The sequence below is a fragment of the Dendropsophus ebraccatus genome, chromosome 7 (assembly GCF_027789765.1).
Source record: "Dendropsophus ebraccatus isolate aDenEbr1 chromosome 7, aDenEbr1.pat, whole genome shotgun sequence".
NCBI lineage: Eukaryota > Metazoa > Chordata > Amphibia > Anura > Hylidae > Dendropsophus > Dendropsophus ebraccatus.
In genome coordinates this window covers 56,954,447-56,977,695 of record NC_091460.1, presented here as the reverse complement: position 1 = coordinate 56,977,695, position 23,249 = coordinate 56,954,447, and the positions used below count along the sequence as shown (strand labels likewise).

General features: G+C 41.1%; 1 protein-coding gene across 2 annotated transcripts in view; it reads right to left on the bottom strand.

Moving 5' to 3' along the window:
• Positions 1-250: 250 nt before the first annotated feature.
• The window catches only part of SLC30A9 (solute carrier family 30 member 9), a 69,939-nt gene continuing 46,940 nt past the window's right edge, over positions 251-23,249 (bottom strand). For both annotated transcript variants that reach the window (XM_069977575.1, XM_069977574.1), the window contains 4 exons: positions 20,328-20,493; positions 17,808-17,937; positions 17,203-17,316; positions 251-4,001 (listed from right to left, as the gene is read on the bottom strand). In XM_069977575.1, the coding sequence (XP_069833676.1) occupies positions 3,957-4,001; positions 17,203-17,316; positions 17,808-17,937; positions 20,328-20,493 (455 nt within the window). In that variant the 3' untranslated portion in view covers positions 251-3,956. The remainder of the gene's footprint in view (positions 4,002-17,202; positions 17,317-17,807; positions 17,938-20,327; positions 20,494-23,249) is intronic.

Below are 23,249 nucleotides of genomic sequence, written 5' to 3'. Positions count from 1 at the left end.
AAGAAAACAAATATGGCATAGCATATGGACATAAGTATAATGTCTAAGAAGCCATCATGTACATATGATTTAGAGCACATATGAGGCCATAATAATGGTGTCCAGAATTTTAGGATGGCACTCAGGCATATATACCTTTCTCACAGCACTGCATACAGCAACAGAATTCCAGTCAGGAGTCAAGTGACATTTCCACATGTGCTTCAGTACTTTTTCCATGTTGTTAAAATGAAGATAAAGAGGCCAAAAATATTTTTTGAATTTTATTTCTCTTAAAATATTTTTTTTTAACCTCCATTATAATATCCAAGTAAATACACAAGTCAACAGTTCATAAAAAAAAAAGGATAGGAATTCTCTCTCGACCTATGAGCTACAGTATGCTAACAATATAATGAAGATTACACATTCACAAAGGTTATGTATCTCCTTAACAAATGGGCGCTCCGCATATAACAAGGGGAGCGGTTACAATCAGTAAATGCTGCCACCCAGCCGCCTGTCATTTGATGCCAAATGTTACTGATGATCCTGACCCGTGTGGCTGTATACTGCACCATTGCTGAAAGTGACAACTATTACACTTTATTAAATGATGAATAACTGTGTAGGTGGCATATGAGGCGATGCAATATAGAATGTAACAGCAGCAAGGAGGCGGCATGTACTTGTGCAATTTGATTAGAGTCTAAGGAAACTAAGGTAGTTTACTGTCATCTCTGTTAGCGGCTCTTCTCTAAAACCTAGCATTTGTTATCGGGTTGTACTCATGGTTAGGAGACTTGAAACCCAGAAGGTTAATATACCCCCCATCATCCACTTCAGACTATGTCACTACAATTTATAGCTTCAGAGCCCAATAACTGCTATGATGAAAAATCTTTTAAAAGAAAGTGAATCTTGACCATTTAACATGCTTTCAGGACCTAAAGATCTTTATAGAAGTCTGAATGCAAAATCCACTGCATAGATTAGAGGCCCTTTATTGACTATATGGTGCAACTCTTACATCTATACAAGGGATATGGAGCTTTGTGTTAGGAAATGGTGTTCTAACAATTATAAAGCAATGTTAAAACTTTAAGGGGGATATCTCAGGATGAAACTTATCACCTATCCATAGGATATAAGTGTCTGATCGGTAGAGCTTTTCTATGAAGTACCACAGCTGAGTGAATGGAGCAGTGGCAAAGTATGTGCTAGCACTCCATTCAATAAAGGGAAAAGGGACCTAATCATGTGAATAAGGAATGCCTTTTACTCTGGGGCTAATCCCTTAATCAGCACAGAATGAGGTTCAAAGGGGTATTCTAATCTGAAGAAGTTATCCCCTATCCACAGCTTTGACCTAAGAAATTGATCTGAGGGGGATCTGAAAGCTGGGACACCTCTGATCCGTAGAACAGGGGACATAATTGTCCCCCATATTAATGAAGCACATAGGGCATGCACAACCGAATCTCTGCTCATTCTCTATGGAGCCACTGAACATTGCCACATGCTGAACTTGGAAATGTTTAGCAGGCACATTGCACTCTGTTCCTTCCAGGCATTATTCTGCTTCTGACAGAATTTCAGACCCCATGTATTATGGATAGCTTCTTCAGATGGGAATACCACTTTGAGGCATTAAGCGTACCACTACTTGGAAATTTTTAGTGCTATCTGTGCCACTCTTTTCTTTGCTACTAAACTTGCACACAAAAAAATGGCACTTGAGCCGCCATTCCATAGTGTACCAACATTACAACAGTTCCTCCATTACCAGGTTGAGCATACTGTATATGTATGGGGCCAGGAATTTTCCTGTTCTTCTGTGAATCTGACAGCAGAATACAGGTCTCTATTCTCCGAGAACGTCTGCATCTGTCATAAACTCTCTTGCTACAAAAGAAGTGATCCTGATAATACCAACTGTATATCAGGGAATGGTTCTTTTTGGAGTTGGTTTATATAATAACTTTACATTCCACTTACACGCATAGCTCTTGTAATTCCTCACACTCTCAGTATATACAAAGGATTATCTACATATGAAGTAACCCAAGGTTTTACTTTCACCTAAACAAATAAACTTGCTATGACAATGAGCCATATTATAAAAACTGCACTCCGACAGCTAAATGCCCATATCTCAATAAATAAAACACATTCTTGGTTGTGAAATTATAGTGAGCATTTTAGAATCCACATTAAACTAACAAAAGAAAAAAAAATGGAGATTTTTCATTAAAAAAAAAGTCTACATAGGTTATAAATGAGATCCCCCCAATGGATATTACAAAAATAGCTTGAAGTCTACATATGATCCTTGGATATTAATGTATTGCTCAGACTGTGATTGGTAGTTCTCTGGGGTTTCTTCTGGTCTACTACCTCCTGATTATGACACCTTACTAGTTGTATTTGTGTATCTGTTAGATATTATAAGATGCGGTGAAGCACACAAGCATTAAAACGTGGCCCATAATGTCCTTCTGTGGACCTTGGCAGTATGTAAGTTTGCACCTTTTGTATAAAATTGTGCTGCTAACTACAGAACCTAGTGAACCCCAACTTATCAAACCCTTAGAAGACTGTCAGAGACTGGCACACCACCAGAAGTCTTTAGACTAGGGCTACATGGTGACACCTGCAGTCTATAATCACAGAGGACAGGGAAAGGAGTGTTATGGTATCTTGTGTTTCAGTTATGCAACTTGCATGACGGCAAAAAACACAGATGTCTTGGCCGCCACTTTGGCAAGTGCCCAGGAAATGTGCTTCTATGACTTAGGTGCCCAGAACTCTCAATTTTGAAAAATTCTGTGGTCCCGCCTCTCAGCTTTGATTGACACTAGTGTCCAAGGTGTCAATCTATATTTAATGTATTACAGTTGCAGTCAGCAAATGTTATTTCTGAAATAATGATGAAGCAAATAAGTTATCATGTAGAGACATGTCTTAAGTTCCATAGGAGCACATTATAAGTCGACTTTTTTTTTTTTTTTTTTTTTTTTAAATCAGAGCGGAGAGTGGAAGCCCTGCAGCTTGTCTTCTCCCCACTCTATCTCCCAAATGGTACGGGTCTGAGCACTCAAACCTGGACCATTCAAAACGTTTGACATATCTCTATGACGTATCAAAAGTTTTGTATAACGACAGGTACACTTTAAGAACAAAAGAAAATCCTTTTCATTATATAAAGAATAACCTTTACATGCTGAAATCCCAAGATCCCATATCTTCAATAAAAGCTACAACCACCAAGTCTCACACCGATTTGTCTGTTCTCTTATGATACTGAAAAGCGATCATTGTTTCTAAACTAAACTAGAACACTTAGATGTTAGTAAATCTCAAGCATAGGACATAAAGATGACACGTATGATCCCCGAAAGGCAAAGAGATGCCTGTCATCATGTGGTATAGAGCTCTGTGGTTCAATTTTATGTAGCAGCTTTATCTAAAAGATTTTGTAAGTTGTATAAAAAACATTATAACCACTTCCTCAAAACTATATGTTCTAACAGAACTCCTGATCTATACAATGCACATATAAAATATGATGATGGAATGGCCTCAATGATTATAGGAGTGCATTTGCCATTTAAAAAAAAAAAGAGCAAAAACTAAAAAAGAACCAAATTAAAACACACCCTAAAAGCGATCATTCACGCCAATGGAATGGAATAAAACAAGGTGGTTTACTGACATGAGGCAGTTGTACAAATAAATAACATTAGCTTTCCTTTGTCCTGCACAAAAAAGTGTAATAATGTTACAACCACGGACTCTAAGATGCTCTTGTAAACATGACTTATTATGCGAAGCATTTGCATTGCCGTGCGATCTGCACTCATTTACAATTTAGTCATGGAGCATGCACCCTGGAAAATGAAATGAAGCTTCTCTTCGTACAGTCTTCTTCTTCCCTCTTCCTCGATGAATTGCATGAATAGGAAATTCTTCTGCTTCTATAAAATTTCCAAGTCAACATGCCGAACATCAGGATTGCGTTGCTATAACAAAGGAGAGATGTAATTAATGACACACAAGGAAACATTTGCATCCCGGCCACATTACTCTGTCTCCAGCAATAGAAAAATGGTCTCTACTACAGATATAGTCTATGAAAGGTAACAGTTGGGGAAGAAATGCCCCCTGCCTGCAGAACTGCAGACGTGCTCTGCAACCTCAATCTCTTCCCATCATAAGCAAGGCTTAATGGTCATAATTAACACTAGAAAGTCCTCTTCTCCCTGCTCCGTCTACATGGAAGCTTGGGAGGAACAGATGGCTGGGCAGATGCAGACAGCAGGGCTCGCCCCTGACCACGCTCCCAGGTCTTAGCTATAAGGCATCTCTGTCCATAGGGGCTCGAAGTTTTCTTAAGATAGACCCAAATGTATTCAGTTTATTGTACCCCCAAGCATAATACATTTCCGGACAGTTTCATACCTGTGCATCAAAGTTTACATTAGCCATGTTTTTCTCACAGGACAAATAGAACAGAGAAACCATAACAGAACACAACACATGATATGAATCTACAGTATGGAAGAGATCTGATAATATTTACAAAAAATTCAAGAAACACTTTGAAATCAAATCTTAGTGCAATTTGAGTGTGAGAAATTGTGACCCCACACCTGTGTTAATGGAGCAATCACTGAAACAATGTTAGCTGGTCCTTTTAAGGCAGGGCTGCAATGATGTTAAAATGTGTTTTGAGGGATAAAGTTCATTTTCTAGGCAAAATATTGACCTCACAAGTAATTGCTGTTAAGCTGATGACTCTTTATAACATTCTGGAGTATATGAAAAATGCCTTTTTAGAAACTTAAGCAGTAGACTTTGTAAAAATTTATATTTCCATCATTCTCAAAACTTTTGGCCATGGCTGTATTGGGCAGACCGAAGAATGGCTACAATAACGATCTCACTCTGCAGGACCCAGCACAACAATGTATTACACAGACGCTTCTTTGATTTTAATGTGAACCGTGCAATGCGTCATTTCTCCTGTGGTGGCGCTACAAAAGAAGTCAAAGGGTTTCTCTGGAGGGGGGAAAGAAAAATGTTTACAACTCAACTGGTGCCAGAAAATTATACAGATTTGTACATTTCTTCCATAAAAAAAAATAAAAACTTTAGGGTGTGTTCACGCGTGCAGGATCTGCAGATTTGATGTTCAGATTCAAAGCTGGGCAATCAAATCTGCTGTGGATCCTGTACGTGTGAACGCACCCACACAGTGCTTATCAGTTGCTATATGTCCCACTGGAAACCATGTAATAGTATCTGTCTATCACTTTGCACCCTGCTGCCACCTTGGTCTGTGTTAGGAACTGTGCAAAGTAGGACAGTTGTGCTATGGACATTTGCACCTGTCTTGGACAGTTAGTAAAAGGGACAGAGGTGGCAGCAGAGAGCACTCTGTCATACTGAAAAGGCTACATGACTCCCTGCACGACATACAGCAGCTGATATGTAATAGGAGGCAATTTATAAATCTGTATACCTTACTGGTACCAGCTGCTTTGGACACTCTTTTTTTCTGGAGTCCCTGTTAAACATTTGACCCGTACATTTTAGTAAATACTTGTATTCCCTGTGAAATTATTCTGGACCAAGTTTACTTGGGGATGGGTCTCGTGTAATACTGCTAGTTTTGAATGGATAGTCTCAGACAGTATAGGGACACATCCTGCCACCAACTACTAACACCTACTTGGCCATTTAGCCATTCATATCTAGTAAGAACAAGAGGGACTGCACAGACCTATAAGAAAAGATGCTCCGACACAGTTATATCATGGGCAATACTGGGCAGTATTTACTAAAGGCAACAGATCAGGAGACACTGCAGATCCTCTTTTGGGGCCCTATTAACAGTAACTACACTTACGAGGGTAAAATGAGGAACACACAATAAAAATAACAATAGTTTCTGATGTTTTTACATTGATGATATTGCCAGATTAACATAGCGATCCTGCATGCAGAAATTTAATGCATGGTCCTTTTGCTCTGCTCATTTAAATGACATGCATGCCCAGCCAAGGAGGAAATGGGAGGAACAGCTGCCAACCAAAAACTATGCTAGTGACAGTATACGGCCACCTTACAGCTCGATTTCCCATAGACTGCGTATGATTACTGGGAATCTCAGAATTCTGTTGTTGCTTAATTTTGGCAAAACAAATGCTGAAGCTTCCTGAATGAGGAGAAAGTGTCTTTTTCTGGTATTCCAGATCGGCCGAATTCACTTTAATGGGGATGATGATCTGTAGAATCAAACACAGCCCATGGACAGACTAGATTACATTGGAGAATATTGGTCATACTAATGAAGAACAAGGGTTAAAGGGGAACTCCAGGTAGAGGTAAAAATAAAATAAACTAGCTGCAGAAGCATAAAGCATTACTTACCTATCCCAGTTTTGAAACTACCAAAAATCCATTTGTTTTGGGGTTTTATGTTCTGTATTGTGTCGTTTTACTTCCTGGTTGATCAGTTGTACACAGTACTACAGGTTCCAGAATGCATTGCTATTCCATTACAGTCCTACACCCTGCCCATTCCACACCCAAATCTGTTGCAGAACATCTAGGCTGTATTCACACATTGCAGTTTCATTGTGTTAATGAATAATTTGCAGTACTTTATCATTTCATTGTGGTCCCACCCACACAGCACGCTGTATTCTCTACATGTAACACTGATATTGGAATAAAGTAAAGAACTTTTTGAATTTAATATAACATTTATTTTCATCTCCACGCACATATTATGATCAAGCATCTTTTATCTTTGAAGTTGAGCCCCACAAAAAGGACTTTATCTGATATTATCTTACATGGGATATACTGTTTATGCCTTGTTTCTTCTCCATGTGGGATTCACAGTGTTGGCTCTGATCCTCTCTGCGTTTAGCATCATTTAATTGTGTTACTGCATTATTTTTGTGAATACGCTGCAGTACCGCAATGAAATTGCAACATGTGTGAACATAGCCCTAATTTCACAGCAGAGTTTCGCACAATCAATGAAGTTGCAGCACCTGCTTCTGGCTGGTCAGAGATGGTGAATCACTCAGGGGATTGGGGATCCAGCCCCGCCTCCTGTGACATCACGCCCTGCCCCCTGTCTACATTTGGTGCTCAGCAAACACACACAATGTGAGACATAGGCATGAAATCTTTGTCTCCTAAGGTGGGAGAGCAGTGGGAGAAGGAGACAATGTGAATTGGCACAGAGGCCAGTTTTCTTCACTTCCTGGATGTCAAATCAGCTAACAGTGTGGCAGAACTGCACAGATATGGTAATACGTTATATAGACACATCTATATAACATTTAATGTACTTCTAATAGAAAACAAGTTTTCCTTATCTGGAGTTCCCCTTTAATGGGTACCTGGGCTGCGCTGTGGTTGGCACTACACTTGTGCATGTCTCCAGGCTTGTAGATTCCAGTTCATCAATGGCACAGCCTGCTTGAACAAGGGGTCTACTCTACTCACTACACTTTTTCTGCAGTCCAAGCTTCCATTAGCATTGGTTGTGTGTGTATGAATATAGAACATTATGGCGCTATAAAAAAATATTGGCAATAAAAAAAATGCAATTACTGAAATCCAGAGTTTGCAAGTTTCTGTATTCTACACACTTCAGATTTTCAATATAAAAATCTATCAGCGCTGCTCTTATGAAAGCTACATTTAACACGGAAAATCATCAGTCTGCTCAGAAAGACTATTTCACCTTCATACATAGAGCGGTTATTAGCAAAACTGTAGCTGTGATACATCTGCAATGAATTTGGAGAGGGCAACAAGAGCGCGGCCAGGCTGCTTATACCAGAGTGTAATTCAAGTGCATGTTTTACCCCAGTTTTAAAGGGCAAAATGATATATTAATGTAGGGTCACCCACTTATCAGCTTTTGTGGTCCTGCATTTCCATCCTACCAGCTGTCGCTGAAGATCTGACAGGAAGGGATGTTACAATAAGAGAACAGATTTACCAGTCAAAAAGGGTGAAGATCTTCAAGCCAGACTCAGAATTAAGTCAAGTTTACAGTAAAGATTATCTGTCCTGTTATATACGCAGTTAAAGGGGTACTCCGGGCAGGAGGGCTTTTTTCACCATGGCTGGAGAAAGGGTGGATGAAAGCAATGACATTGAATTACCTCCCTGATTCCAGCACTGGGTCCTGCATCACGCTGCTCTGGTCTCCAGTCCGCCGGCCACTTCCTGGTGACAAGATATTTCAAGCCCTCTCAGCCATTCAGTGGCAGAAGTGGGCCTGAAACATTACGTCTCAAGCCAAAAAGAGGCTATAGATGGAGCAGCGTGATGAGGGACCCAGTGCTGGAACGAGGAAGGTAAGTGGATGTCACTGCTTTCATCCATCCCCTCCTCGGCCATAGAAAGAAAAGCCATCCTGCTCGGAGTACCCCTTTAATAACATTAGTATGACCACTTTATACTTTTGGAGGTTGGCACATGTAGCTCATTAATGAAAGAAGTCAGGGGTGGTAAGCTGACTTGGTGAGTATATAAGGTATTTAGTAGGCTGTCTACACACATACCCCCTTATTGCTGACGTGAATAAAACGCACAATTTATCAGAGTTGCAAAAAGGGATGACTACTGCCTGAGGGTATGGTCACACTGAGGATTCCGGGCAGATCACCCGCCACAGATTCAGCAGCTCGCCCCAGCTCACGACCGTGCGCATCACCACCCGTGCCATAGACTGCATTCTATGGTCCGGTAGATTCAGCAGTCTGTCCAAAGAATGAACAGTTTAATTCTTTGGATGGACGGTGGAGTCCGCCCGACCATAGAATGGACTCTATGTCGAAGGCGGAGATGGGCGCGGCCATGAGGGGGGGGGGCAAGCCGTGGAATCAGCAGCAGTCGATCCACCCCGATTCCTCAGTGTGAGTATACCCTTACAGGCCATGGGTGGCAGTATTCCCGAAACTCCTGTTTGTGAACTGTTCATGTGCTGTGTGGTAAAAGTGTATTGTGAATGCAGAGCACCAAATGCCACTGATGTGAGGGCGAACGTTAGCTTGGAAGGTGCGTGAGAGTGGATTGCTATACTAAAGTGGAGCACCTCACCAACAAACAGGACCAGGTGCTACCAAACGTGTGTCTAACACAGTTCAGCTATGGGACTCCGAAGCAGACAAATGGCTACGGTACATGTGCTAACAAAGTTGCATAGGCAGAAAAAAAAATAAATCTTCAAATTTTCACTGCAATAACGGAATTAGACCAGCGAAGGGTTGCCTTCTCTATTGAGTCATTGTTCTTGCTTTATCAAACATACAGATGTTGCTACAGATGCTAAATAAGCAAGGGCTGCTTGAGCTCTAAAGCCTTAAAAATTGTGATTGCACCTATGGACCACAGCAGAAGCTATAAGCACCTAAATGGGGTGGGAAATGCTAATCACAGTATATATAGCTACATAGCTCCTACAATCTAAACAATTCACGTAGTAGGTACTCATATAACCCACATATTTTGCCTTCGCTATATTTTCCACAAAGCTTCCATTGCAATCAATAGGAGCCGCAAAGTAAGTATCTGAATATAAGACAGGTCCTCCATCAAGACAAACTGTGCTACATTATTAAAGGACGGAGTATATAATGGAAACGACATCACTGGAATGATAACTGGATGTGCACACTGTAAACACTCTCCATTTTATGATACTTAGTCTATTGAGCAGCGGTGCCATATGAGTGGCATTTAGAGGAAGGATGACAGCTGCTACAGATGGTATCAAGATATTTTATATGAGAAGGAAATCATTTTATGCAGGATAACTCATAACCTTGTGATACAGCATTTTGTCCTCTTCTGTCAAGTTCTTACAATTACTATTTATCTTTTCCATCAACCATTTTTGGAAAAGCTGGGTGACAGCCATCATGGTAATATCACATGTGCACCTAAATGCCTGACTGACATACCTATGCTATGATGGAGCCTATCTTTTAGGCAATGTCTGATTAAAGCCACTATACCGGATCAAGGGCACATTTTTCCAGTTCCAGAGCTGACCGCTTGACTAAAAGGGGTGAACTTTTTCAGATCGGAAGACCCCTTTAAATACAGGCATATAAAAAATGCAGACATAGGATTACAGTTGCAAGAAAATATTAGTAAACTGCGCTGATCACTAATAAAATGTGGTCTGACTACGGTCAACCACAATTACCTTATTTGTCGAAAAGTCTAACAGTAAAACAGTCTTGGTTGCCTATAGGAGCCAATCAGAGCTCAGCATTCATTTGATAAATGGAACCTATCACATTAAAATGCAGTTCAATCTGTGCATAGCATGCTATACAACAGAAAGAGACATGTCTAATCTTTCTTTGTGGATAGGGGTCCAGGAGTCCAGTGGGAGAGCTTAGGAGTCCAGTGGGCAGTCCTAATCAGTGAATGACAGTTATCTGTGAATGCACTCTTATACAATGTAAGCTGTCAATCACAGACTGACTGCCGACTAGACTCCTAAGCCCCAAAGGAGCAGATGTTTAGAAAAATAAATGACTGGTATACCTATTTGTATTACTAGTATAACCAATCTGCTCAGCTCTTCCCACTCTAATATTTTCATGAGCAATACAAATGTCAGTCAGTGACTATGCCCCAATAACGGGGACAAGTGTCCTTGCCTACAAGCAGCGTCACTGCAGATGCACTAATGAAGCTTGGCTAGTTGATGGCTCTTGCACCCAATGAATAACCCTTTTGCACGTCTGATCAGGGGAATGTGAGCGTGCATACGTTCCATTTTAAGGTGCACAACCTTTATAGAAATGTAGCAGTCCTGTGATCCTTAATTTCAAGGGATACGACTGCTGAAAACCTCTTGACATGCAATATGACCTCCATACATGAGTGAAAAGACTTCACCGCAGCGTCTGATGTGTCCTGCGGCGCTCTGATTCTCTGTAGGAGCTCCTCCTGAGCAGTATGAGCCGGGGAATGTGTTTAGCATTGTGTACTGCACATAATGCGCTGTATTCTTACCTCATCTAATGATGCATAACTTAATGTGACAGAACTCATCTCTTCAGCACATGCATCAACAGACATCCTCTGCCTGGATTATGCTCCTGTATATGACTACATTACAGAATGTGCATATAATAGATAAGCAAACAAGCAACATTACTGCAAACTCAGGAGAATAAATATAGTGACATCTAGGAGAAATGTGAGCAAGGAAATCCATAAGATAAGAATCAGTACATGCTTATTACAGATAAATTACCAGCACCGCAGAGAGTGGATGGAGATGGGGTCCTATTATCTGCAAACTTCACTAACAATGAAAGTTCTAAGGCTCACTAGTATTAGAAGGATCTATTCCCTTGCTGCATATGTAATGGGCCCCGCTATGATATTGGAGCCAGACACACACATCCGTAATGTCTGCAGATCCTACTTATTGACATGAATAACAATATTACTGATGCTTTGGGACCTTAGATGTTACTATATCACTTATCAGTACTAGGTGACAGCTTATATTGTTTTATTGTATGCGATCTTGAAAGGAAGCTGTAGCAGTGCTGTGCATTAGATGCCACCATCCCAGCACTGTCAGATAAGACCAAGACTATTCATTTAAATGACAATCCCACATCACTATAGTCATGTAGAGATACACCAATGTCCACCCTTGGCTATGCCATAGGAGCAAGACTTCTCAGGAAAGTTGTGTTTTCTGTTTGGGCATCCAGGTCACAATTTCCATAAAGTGTGCACACTACTTTTTTTTACCAGTCCGGACGTTACCTTCATAAATTAGTCACACAATCTGGATCTAAACACAGTATTGCAAGGTCTATTATAGTCAACCAAGTGCAGATGCATTTCTTCTTAATAACGGAGTACACAAAAGTGGTCTACTAATACTATAGCTTCACCATTTGAAACATCAATATTTTCTAATTGTGTCCTATAAATCCTATTATGTACATTGATGTCAAAGAAAGGGTTTTTCTTTGTAGTTTCCCCTTCCTATCCTTAATATACACTGCTCTCATGTCTAGAACTAAAACACAAAGTTCTGTGATTGTATATATGTTGGGCAGCAAGTGTTATCTGTAATATAAATAACTGTCAGTAAGAGGGCTCCCCCTATTACTCCAATAGTGTCCCTGAGATTCAACAGCTTAGTATGATATGGGCTGTCAGTGTATGTATTGGGCACTGAACTACAGAAGTATTGCATCATAGTATATGGGCAATCAGAAGATAAGCTCCCTAAGTAAACTAACTGTAAATCAAAACACACCAATGGTGTAAAAACATTGAAATAAAAATATCAATTTAGACCCCCAAATATTGTTTCCTCACCAAGCTCCCCAAATAAAAAAAATAAACAAAAAACACAACACAACAAGCAATTACAGGAAGTCCTTAACATATTCTTGTTATAAAGTAATACGATAAAAGGACTATAGTGCAGCACTGTGCACAATAATCATTTTTCTAAAATAATTTTAATATGTCTGTTTAAATACCTGTCCCCTCTCCCATTGTGTGGTTATGAGAGGCCCGAAGCGTGCACCACAGCTGCTAACTACAAGTACTTGGATATCAATATAAAAATTTAAGTCATTCTGAAAAATGATTATTGTGCACAGTGCTGATTTTTTTATACAAATTTACAGTCACATTTTAAGGGGTTAATACTGCATGGTACTTTTTATAGCCTGCTGAATTATTAGGATTTCTGGACCATAAAGGTGCCAGACTAAACAATTGAAACTTTATAACAAAATCAGCAAATTACAAAAGCAATACACGGCACATGAATAGCACAGACACGTGACCATGATACGCATGTACTTTCTAACTAGTTCACTGCCTAAACTTGTACATGCTGATAACAATTTTTACAGCAATTTTATTAAAAGACAAGAGCTCATATTTCATAAAATTATAAAGCATTTCAGTAATAATCACACAATTAATCTTTAATTATAGTTATGCCAAAACATGATATATTATTCTGTTAAACGGCGGGCCAGCAAATTAATTATGTGAGGCTATTAACAATACTGCGCCGCTATAAAAGGTGAGCGCAAGAATCTGCCATGTATTGCAAAGTATAAAATTATTACAGATTTAGGACAAAGTAAAACTGCTTTTTAGTTTTATGATCAGCAGATTACTTTGTAGCGGCACTGACCGTGACCCATCACCTGCACGGGATAGATTCTTCTCATAACAGAAAGTGATAGCATATTGCTATTGGTATGTCACGGAAGGTCAAATTGTTAGCACCCCCCCCCCCCCCCAGCAATCCTAAGAATAAAGGGGATGCAGTGAAGATATAGTATTGTGGTCCCTTTAGAGTTTTCCCCTGCACAGAACTGCAGAGCAACTTCATTCACTTAAATGGAGCTCTGCTGGAGCTAAAGGAGCCCTTTCACTATCACAATCAGCAGGCGGCCCCAGATGCCAGACCATCACTACTCACAATATGTTATACTCAGTGGAAAACGCCTTTTACGTAAATATAAAATATAAATTTGCCTCGAAATATAAGTCTGAGTTGTCCTTGATATATTGTTCAGTCCATCTAATTGATGTTAAAGGAAAAGTATCACCTACATTTGTTTTTACTGTATGGAGCAATGTCCCTTTTTTATTTTCTGCTTCTGTCTTCTGATTATATTTTTTGTTATATATTTTTCATTTTATTATTTGTAGACTATTATGGGGGCTGCCATCCTGCCTCAACTGTACTTAACAGCATTTAGCTACATTCTTTACGGAAAGCGTTATGGACATCTCCAGACCCTATTCTTTATATGGGACATATTTGTAACCATGCTCTGTAACATCTTAAACCTATGCAAAGGTTAATCCACAGGGAGGAGTAGGTCAAACTCCTATTGTGTTTTCTTTCTATCTACTGGTGCTACCTTCTGATGCCATTCTGTACAGACCACTTTCCAGTAGACCACTGCTTATCACAGACAGAACAGAAAGTCTCAGATTAGATTTAAGCCTAAAAAAGGCTTAAAAAATAAAATAATTAAACAAGTAATAGAAAATAATAAACAAGTAAACAAACCCCTCCTTGTGCCTAGTAGTGCCGCTCTGGGGTCCTGTTCACAGCAGCCGGAGTCCTGCAGCTCTACTAGCTGCAACGCCAAGTCTGCGGTTGAGTGATTGCCCGCTCAGCCAATCAATGACTGGGGTGGGACACCGCCCCAGTTAATGACTAGCTGAGCGGGCAACCACTCTGCCAGGCTGTGACTTTGCAGCTGGAGTTGCAATCTGCCAGTTTCCAGCAGATGACGACAGTGGGCTGCTGTGAACAGGACCCAGAAGCGTTGCAACAGAGGCACAGGGGACAGCTGAGTTCACTTGTTTATTATTTTCTCTCACCCCACCTGCCTGCCAATTTTAGTTTTCATGGGACTTCCTCTTTAAAGAGAACCTATCACCTAAAACTAACTATCCCTATTATCAATGTGCATCTCTCCCTAAGTCTATCTATGAAGATACAGACTGCCTTTGCAGTCTGTATCTTATACTTTACCCAATTCTTTTTTTCCCGGCACGAAGGCCGGGCGCCGCCATCTTGAGTTCCACCGCTGGAACGCAAGTGACGTCATCAAGATGGCGGCGCCGACCTTCGTCCAGCGGACAAGAGGATCAGGTAAAGTATAAGATACAGACTGCAAAGGCAGTCTGTATCTTCATTTTGTCTGTATACGAAGATACAGACTGCCTTTGCAGTCTGTATCTTATACTTTACCTGATCCTCTTGTCCACTGCAGCAAGGCCGGCGCCGCCATCCTGATTACATTACTTGCATTCCAGCGGTGGAACGCAAAGTGACATCACCAAGATGGCGGCGCCGGCCTTGCTGCAGCGGACAAGAGGATCAGGTAAAGTATAAGATACAGACTGCAAAGGCAGTCTGTATCTTCATTTTGTCTATTTATCTTATACTTTACCTGATCCTCTTGTTCGAGCCGGGCGCCGCCATCTTGATTACGTTACTTGCGTTTCACCGCTGGAACGCAAATGACGTAATCAAGATGGCGCCCCCCCCCCCCCCCCCCCGCCTTGCTGCCGCTGTGCATGACGGGAGCTTCCTGTCTCGCACCGGCTCTTTTGAAAAGAGCCGGCCCGAGACAGGAAAGTATAAAGTGAATAAATTAAAAACGCAGCAAAAAAAATAAGCAAATATATTTACAAAGTTTAATAAAATTATATGTTACATATAATTAGGGAAAAAAATGTTTTGATTTTCCTCCATAATTGGTTCTCTTTAAAGATATACTTACAAAAAAATACTTTAATTAAACAATAGGTAATTTTCTGGTGTCACATTCCTTTTAAGTTACAGTATATTAGTCTAAAAGAAGTGGATTTTTTTAAGGAGACAACCACTAGAGACAACTATTACAATACTCATAGGAGCCGTCACTATTTTACACTGTGACTGATAGATAGAGATAGATATTATCTATCTAGTTATAATCTTCTCTATAACTGCTTTCTCAAGTTCTGTTCTACCTACCTAAGTATCCATTCATGTCAAGTTTTGGCCTTACCTTTGATGGTAGGCATACGGTTGAATATATGTCACCAGCTCCTAGAGAAAAGCCCCGGGGGAAGCTCCTTTCATATAACTGTATAGACAGTTACATCATCAGAGCTCCCCCAGGGAAGCAAGTCAGTCATCATCTCTTCCTTCTAGAATTCTCAGAGGAGTGGTATGGCTGGCAGCTATCCGACACACATTTTAATAAAAAATGTATGCTTGGGGGGGGCTCCATACCCCTACCACTATAATGGTATCTATTAAACTGGTACCTGTGACAGATGGTGTAAACTGTATAGAATGGTTTAAATGACTATACTAACCCACAGCCAATTCTTATAGTATAGGACTTTCTGGTTCCTTCTGGCTTCTGATATCTCCTGCAACCTCCCCTCCACCCAGTCACAAGTCCTCTGGCAGCCCAGAGGATAGCAGCGTTCTGCTACCGCCACTCCAATTCCGCAGGGCAATGGCGGCAGATTGCTGCTATACGAGTCGTTTGTCTTTCAACATGTTCAAAGACAAACGACCCCAATGATCAGCAGACATCGCTCATGTCGGCTGATCCTTGTGTTCTATTGCACAGGCTGTAACGGCCAATATCGGCTGAATATGGACGATAGTTGTTCTGTGTAATAGGGCCTTAAGATTCTGCGTCTGCACAGTAACACCAGCACTACGGGCCCTGACAGATTATTATTGTTATGCTTTGCTGGGTGCCAAGTCCTCAGGTCACGAAGAGGTTTAAAAAAAAAAAAAAGTCTACAATATGATTGATTTTCCCCCAATCCAGATATATTCAGTTATTCAGATGTAGGGTACTATTCCTATTTGCCAAGTTAGCAAAGAGAATCCAAAAAATTTAATTAGAGAGAACAACCTAAATTTCACACGTTTCTTCAAGAGCACTGTGTGAGCACAGCACGGTAAAACACATGTACATAAGACTGAAAATAAACTCTCCGGGGAGCTGACAAGTTGAATAGTGAAGAAATTAGCAACTATAAATTAGCAGCAGCAAAGTCTGTTGCAGAAACATAGAAGTAAATGTCAAACAATAACTGGCTTCTGTTGTCTGGGTCTCTGTGACTGCGGGCCCTGCGCCCCTGGCAGGCAGCAATCCCAAAGAACAGAAAATACTTTTAATCAAGTGTACTTAGAAAATGTAAATACCCTGCAACGTAGTTCAGAGATGCACAGATGCAAACCAGTGCTATCCTTTGGGAATGCAGAGCGCCTTTAGTTTTATCTGTATCGTTCTTGCCCTGTTCCCCTTTGTCTCACATGTGGCACACCAAGGTATGTAAAAGGGTGCGCTTTGCCGCTGAAACTTAACATGCTGATCAACTCCTAACTCTCTACAAAATGAGGTGGGGGGGGAGAAGATCAGGGGAGCAGATGGAGGTGACCAGGAGCAGCATCCAGAGCTCAGCTTCCACTTCTTATACCGCTCTAAAGGAATGAGTGCTGCATCATAATAGGTTATTATGGACAACAAGTTTTCCATATAACTAGCTCTGAATAATAGATGAGGGCCATAATATTTTAAGGTATTATGCAGAAACTAAATTGCGTGAAAGAAAAGTAAAAATCCAATTGTTACTTACTTTCAGTTCCTTTTCAAGTCTGTCTACTTCGGCTCCTAGGGTGTCAATGATGTTTTCCCCGTGTTTAAGCATGAAAGCTTCCAAGTCTTCAGGAGTCTTTACTTGCCGAATTTCCTGAATCACAAATGGAAAAATCTTTATCAAAAGTCATTTTATATAATCTGTATTAGCATAACATAAAGCTCCATTGACAACTTTAGATTAAAAGGGGTTATCTAAGATTTTTTTCTAAAAAGTAGCTACTTCCTTGCAAAAACAGCACCACCCCTATGCTTAAGTTGTGTGAGGTATTTACAATGTAGCTTCATTCACTTTGATGGAATGGAGCTGTAAAACCACACCCAAACTGATGACAGGAGAGGTGCTGTTTCTGGAGGCCATGTTTTTGTTAAAGTGTCACGGTCGTTTACATTTCTTTTGCAGAAATCAATAGTACAGGCCATTTTAAGAAACTGTGTAATAGGGTTTATAAGCCGAAAAATGCATTTTTATCATGAAAAAGCAGTTTGAAGCTCTCCCCCCTGTCTACATGGTTCTCTTATGGTTCTCGTCAGGCTGTATGTTGGCAAAATGGTATTATACTTGGGTATATGCAATGGACTTACATGTAACACCTGGTCGATATCCTGCTTTTCTAAGTATGACCTGGTCACTACACGTCCATCAAAATCAACCTCTGCCTTAAATCGGACTTTGCTCATTCCCATGTCGGTAGCTTTTACATCGTGAATGGCCCTAAAAAGAAATACATCCGTTATGGAGAGAGCAACGTTACCATGCACTGAACCTGTACCTGACATATATCCTTGCTCTCTGTACTTTTTCATTACACAATTGACTGCAGTCAGTAAATGGATTGAACAACCTGACCACTACTATAAAGTGCTATGTACCATTATGCAGATTAAATGACTATTAATACACATTCAGCGGCCTCTCTGCAATTACCACCGTTCTGCAGATGAAATGTGTTCTGGATAAATAGGATACGCATTAATCCCGGCCTCTGATGGCTTATGTTGTAGGACAATAATTGTGAGCAGGTTCAGCTGTAAATATCTACACTGCCCCTTCATAAATATATGCTTTCCTACAGTTCTGTACATTCTGAGCTCTGTTTGCATTGCAGCCTCTGTATTATCACAATGGTGATTTGACTCCATAGAGGCACAGTACATTTCCAGCTAATGATCAGAAGGGAGATTTTTCAATTGGAAAAAAAGTCTGCATGACAATATGCTGCTCAACTTGTTTGACTCACGGTTAAAAATAAAAAGATTGTTAAATTACAATTAAACAGTGTTATTATTGCAGCTTTAGGGTGCATTTACACAGGAAGATTATCTGACAGATTATCTGCCAAAGATTTGAAGCCAAAGCCAGAAACAGACTATAAGCAGAGATCAGGTCATAAAGGAAAGCCTAAGATTTCTCCTCTTTTCAAATCCATTCCTGGCTTTGGCTTCAAATCTTTGGCAGATAATCTTCCTGTATAAATGGACCCTTAGTTTGGATGTATGTAGTCATAGAATAATAAGTGCAAAAAGAATAATGTGTGTGTGTGTGTGTGTGTGTGTGTGTGTGTGTGTGTGTGTGTATGTATGTATGTGTGTGTGTGTATGTGTGTGTGTGTGTGTTGCTAGAGATAAGCGAACCGGGTTCAGGTCGATCCAAACCCGAACGTTCGGTATTTGATTAGCGGGGGCTGCTGAACTTGGATAAGGCAATACGGATGTCTGGAAAACATGGATACAGCCAATGACTATATCCATGATTTCCACATAGCCTTAGGGCTTTATCCAAGTTCAGCAGCCACCGCTAATCAAATGCTGAAAGTTCGGATTCGGATCGACTCGAGCATGCTTGAGGTTCGCTCATCTCTAGTTGCTGCCCATGGTGAGACTAACAATTCCTTCCATATTTGTTATTGTCTGTTCAGTCTCCTTCCACCAGTTCTGAGCCGCTGCTTTCTGCTGAGAACACAAACATCTGTGTGTGAGGAGGGGACAGAGAATAAGGCTCACACACAGATTTTTTTTGTTTTCAGCAGAAAGCAGCAGCTGAGGACTAGAGGACGCAGACTAAGTAGATGGTAACAAGTATGGAAGGAATTGTTAGTCTTACCATAGTCAGCAACATATCAAAAGTTATGTTTGAGTGGAATACCCCTTTAATCTCTACAGAATGAAGATGCCCCACTGTACTTCTTCCTTGCCCTTTTGTGAACTGGTGCAGGAGAACCAGCGGGAGAAGCATGGCTGAGTACTGTTTTCTGCTGTCAACTCCCCACGTTCAGTCACTTTTGTTTGGCATTTGGTATTCTTGGGATTGTGAGACACAGCTGTTTTAGAATATGTTCTGTTTTTACACTGCTTCTGCAATAATAGCCTGTAGGTGAAACTATAAGCCAGGGTTGCCTAATTGGCAGCCTAAGGGCTTTAAAGCACCCAAAGAAAGGAAATTAGTATAGTGCAGCTACCGGTATAAGATCAGTTAGGTGCGATCCTGTACCCTGAATACTCTACTCAACCCTAAATGGACAGAAAAAGATCTTAATTCCAATTATAAGAAAGTTCTATATTTAAAAGTTGTGTGTATATGTTTTTGAAGACACCCTTTTCATTCGTGGGACAAGGGACTATCATACTTGAGATTGGTTGGCCGCCATCAATCCGATATTCATAACTAAGTCGGGGATAGGAGTTTAAGTGTCACTGATGTTTAGTAAAACTTTTAAGATGTCATAGAGACACGTTAAAAGTTTAAATCGGTCCTGGTCTGGCTGCCGCGCGGTCCACTCCCTGCTTAGTGTCAGTGAAAAGGTCGGACTCCATAGACTTACACGAGGAGCCTAACTTATTAAGCAAAACAGACCCGGTCTCACTTGGTCTTCTCCTGGCTTGTTCTCATAAGCAGACCGATCAAAACTTTTCACATGTCTCTGACGTGTAAAAGTTTTTCTAAATGACAGTGACACTTTAAGTTATAATTATGGATTGACAACAGACCTTTATATTGTTTAAGAAATTGACCCCAAAAGTAAAAAGGAGTATGGCAACATGAAAAAGACTTGAAGAGTCAGATCTGCTATGAGCAACAAAGACAGTTTTTCTTTTAGACCATACCTTACAGCAGGGTCACTTTCAAGGAGTTCAGTAAGACGCTGGACTTGCTCTGGTTGTATCGATCGACCAATAAGGGCCTCTGTGTTAGTGTATATAAGGAATGCCGATACTGCTCCTAACAAAGTCCCCACACCCAGTGAGCCTAGTGAGTCATAGTAAGGATTCCCTGAAAGATATAATGGTTACAATAACATAAGAGAATAATAACAGCAGATACAGGAAAAGAAACTGAATATTAGAACCCAACACATGTCTGCACCTCTATGCTAAAGGCACTGCCCGGGTGGGTGTAACAAATAAGTGGCACAAGTTTATTGAGAAACAAGAAGTCAGAAGAAAGTCATTCTAGGCAGCAGTAGAGATCAGCAGAGCGGATAAGAGTATTAGAAACCTTAAAATTGAACCTGTCTCTGTGACAGGTGACACACAATAAAACAAAGAGACGTGAGCCTGCACTTGGCAGAACTAACAGATGTGGCTGTTGAGATTTATGAGGTGAAAGAAAGCATTAAAAGTTCAGAAAATAGCGGTGTACACACATAATTCATGGAGATTTGCCTTGGGTGCCTGTGTCCAATCAAGGAAATGTTTCCAACAACTATATCAAACACTGATTTATTATTAAGAACAATGACACCAGATGCGGCTTATTGGGAATTCAGGCTAATCCTATAGAAACATACAACTATTTCTGTTTTTTACGTCTTTAATATGGCTACAGGGTATACAATATTATCAAGATATTACATACTAAACTGGATATTACATACACAACTCCATGATCCAGTCTCCTGTTTTGTATACAATAAATAATTGGATACAGACAGATGCTCAGTTTGGTTTAGACGGTCATAACCATTTTTATGTCTACTAAATGTAACCAATTTGTTAATTTTTTTTTTTCCAATAAACTTTATTAGCAGAATTGATCCCATATTGTATAAAAATTATATTGAAGCCCCCCCCCCCTTCCCCAAAAAATCCCACATTGTGGGCACATGCACATTCACTGACAAAACTGACAGTACACCTCGTTTTATTGCACCCAAGTGGTGAGGTGTACTGACTACAGTATCATTTGCAGAATATGCATGCACCCACAACCGCAGGACACAAATCCCCCAGTCATCTCTGGTAAACATAAATGTTAGAAAAACTCATTTAGGCAGTTGAATAAAGACATGCCAGTATAGGTATAGTGCTTACACTGTAGTTATAGAGTCAATTGTTTAGCCACACTTACTGAATATTCTCCGAAGTACATGTCTGCCGAAGGATTTCATCACATCCCTTCAGGCTGAATTCACACATGCAGTTTTAATGCAGCTTTATTTTTTTAAATACATAACACAAGTGGATGTAAAAGAGAGAAGTAATAGTTTTTCCGCTCTACTGTTCCTCTTTTTTGGACTGACTCCTGGCTTTCGCTCATAAAGTGTCATGTCACTTTAGCCTTAAGGTAAATTCACACATAAAAGCATGTGCTAGCTGTAGAAGGAGCGCCATCTAGACATATGGAACTCATTTTCAGCAGTAGAATTTTTTGCAACAAAAGAGAATAAGGCACCAATTTTAACCCCGCAACACCAATAGATGGATGATGAGGCTGCAGTACGCCAGCTTAGGCTGGAAATGTGCTCAGGAATAAAAACATCTACTCACCTGCCCCAGAACCCTGCCACCACTGTAACAGTCCCTGGTCCCACTGCACAGCACATCCTGGTCTCAGTCTTGACACAAGGAAGTGCCTGCTCAGCCAATCAGTGACTGCAATGAAGCCCTGCCTCAGCCACTGTAGTGGTTGCTTGTGCAAAAAAAGACACCAAGAAAGGTGGGGTTCAACAGGACAAGGAAGCGGCCAGAATGGCTGCAACAGATGATCAGGGCTGATGAGTACACACACTGAGCACATTTAAATGTAAAAAAGGATTCACAAACATTCCCTTTAAAGGGCAACTATCAGCAAGTTAGATGAATTTAACCTGCTGATAGCCCCCGGGATGGTGAGGAGGAAGGTATGTGACTTAACTTCCTCCTCGGTGCCAGTCCTGTGCTGTTAGTCAGGGTAAACTCCGCTCCGGAGTAAGGCCGTATCATCCGGCCCGCCCCCTACGTTAATTATCATTAGAAGGGGCAGGACGGATTACGTGGCAGTGCTCCTAACCATGCTCTGGAGTAAAGTTTACCCCGAATAACAGCGCAGGACCGATGCAGAGGAGGAAGGTAAAACACATACTTTCCTCCTCAGTGTCCCTGGCACTATAGGGGGCTATTAGCAGGTTAGATTCGTCTAACCTGCTGATAGTTCCCCTTTAAACATACCTATTTTGCCAATCCTACTGAAGATTTAACTGGGCATTGTGCCATACGCCAAAGAGATGCTAAGTGTCCACCAACTTGTCCTGACTTTTTCATTGTAAACCCTTCCCAACTCTTGAGAGATGGATCTAGTGGACATCACGTTATCATGCTGGAGACCAGTGGCGTAGCTACAGGGGTCGCAACGGTTGCAGTTGCGACCCGGCCCGCCAGCCAGGGGGGCCCGGCTGGGCCCCCCATGCCACCTTGCTGTGTCCTCGAAGCTGCTTGCATTCATGGGTCACATAGAGCCATGGATGCAAGCAGTTACAGCCGGCGTCCCGCCAGCGTCTATGCGTTCTTGGTCCGCACCCCACCCGTTCTCTGCCCACACACATAATTGCCATCAGTCCCGGGTAAGCCCCGCCCCCATCGCGGTAAGCCCCGCCCCCGGCACCCACCGCGGGGCTAACTATCCAGCAGAGTACACAGGGCCAGAGGAGGAGAGACGCCATGGACAACAGGAAGTATGGTAAGTATAATGGGTCAGTCTCTTACCATATTTCCAGTTGTCCATGGTGTCTCTCCTCCTCTGGCCCTGTGTAGTTAGCGCCGCGGTGGGCG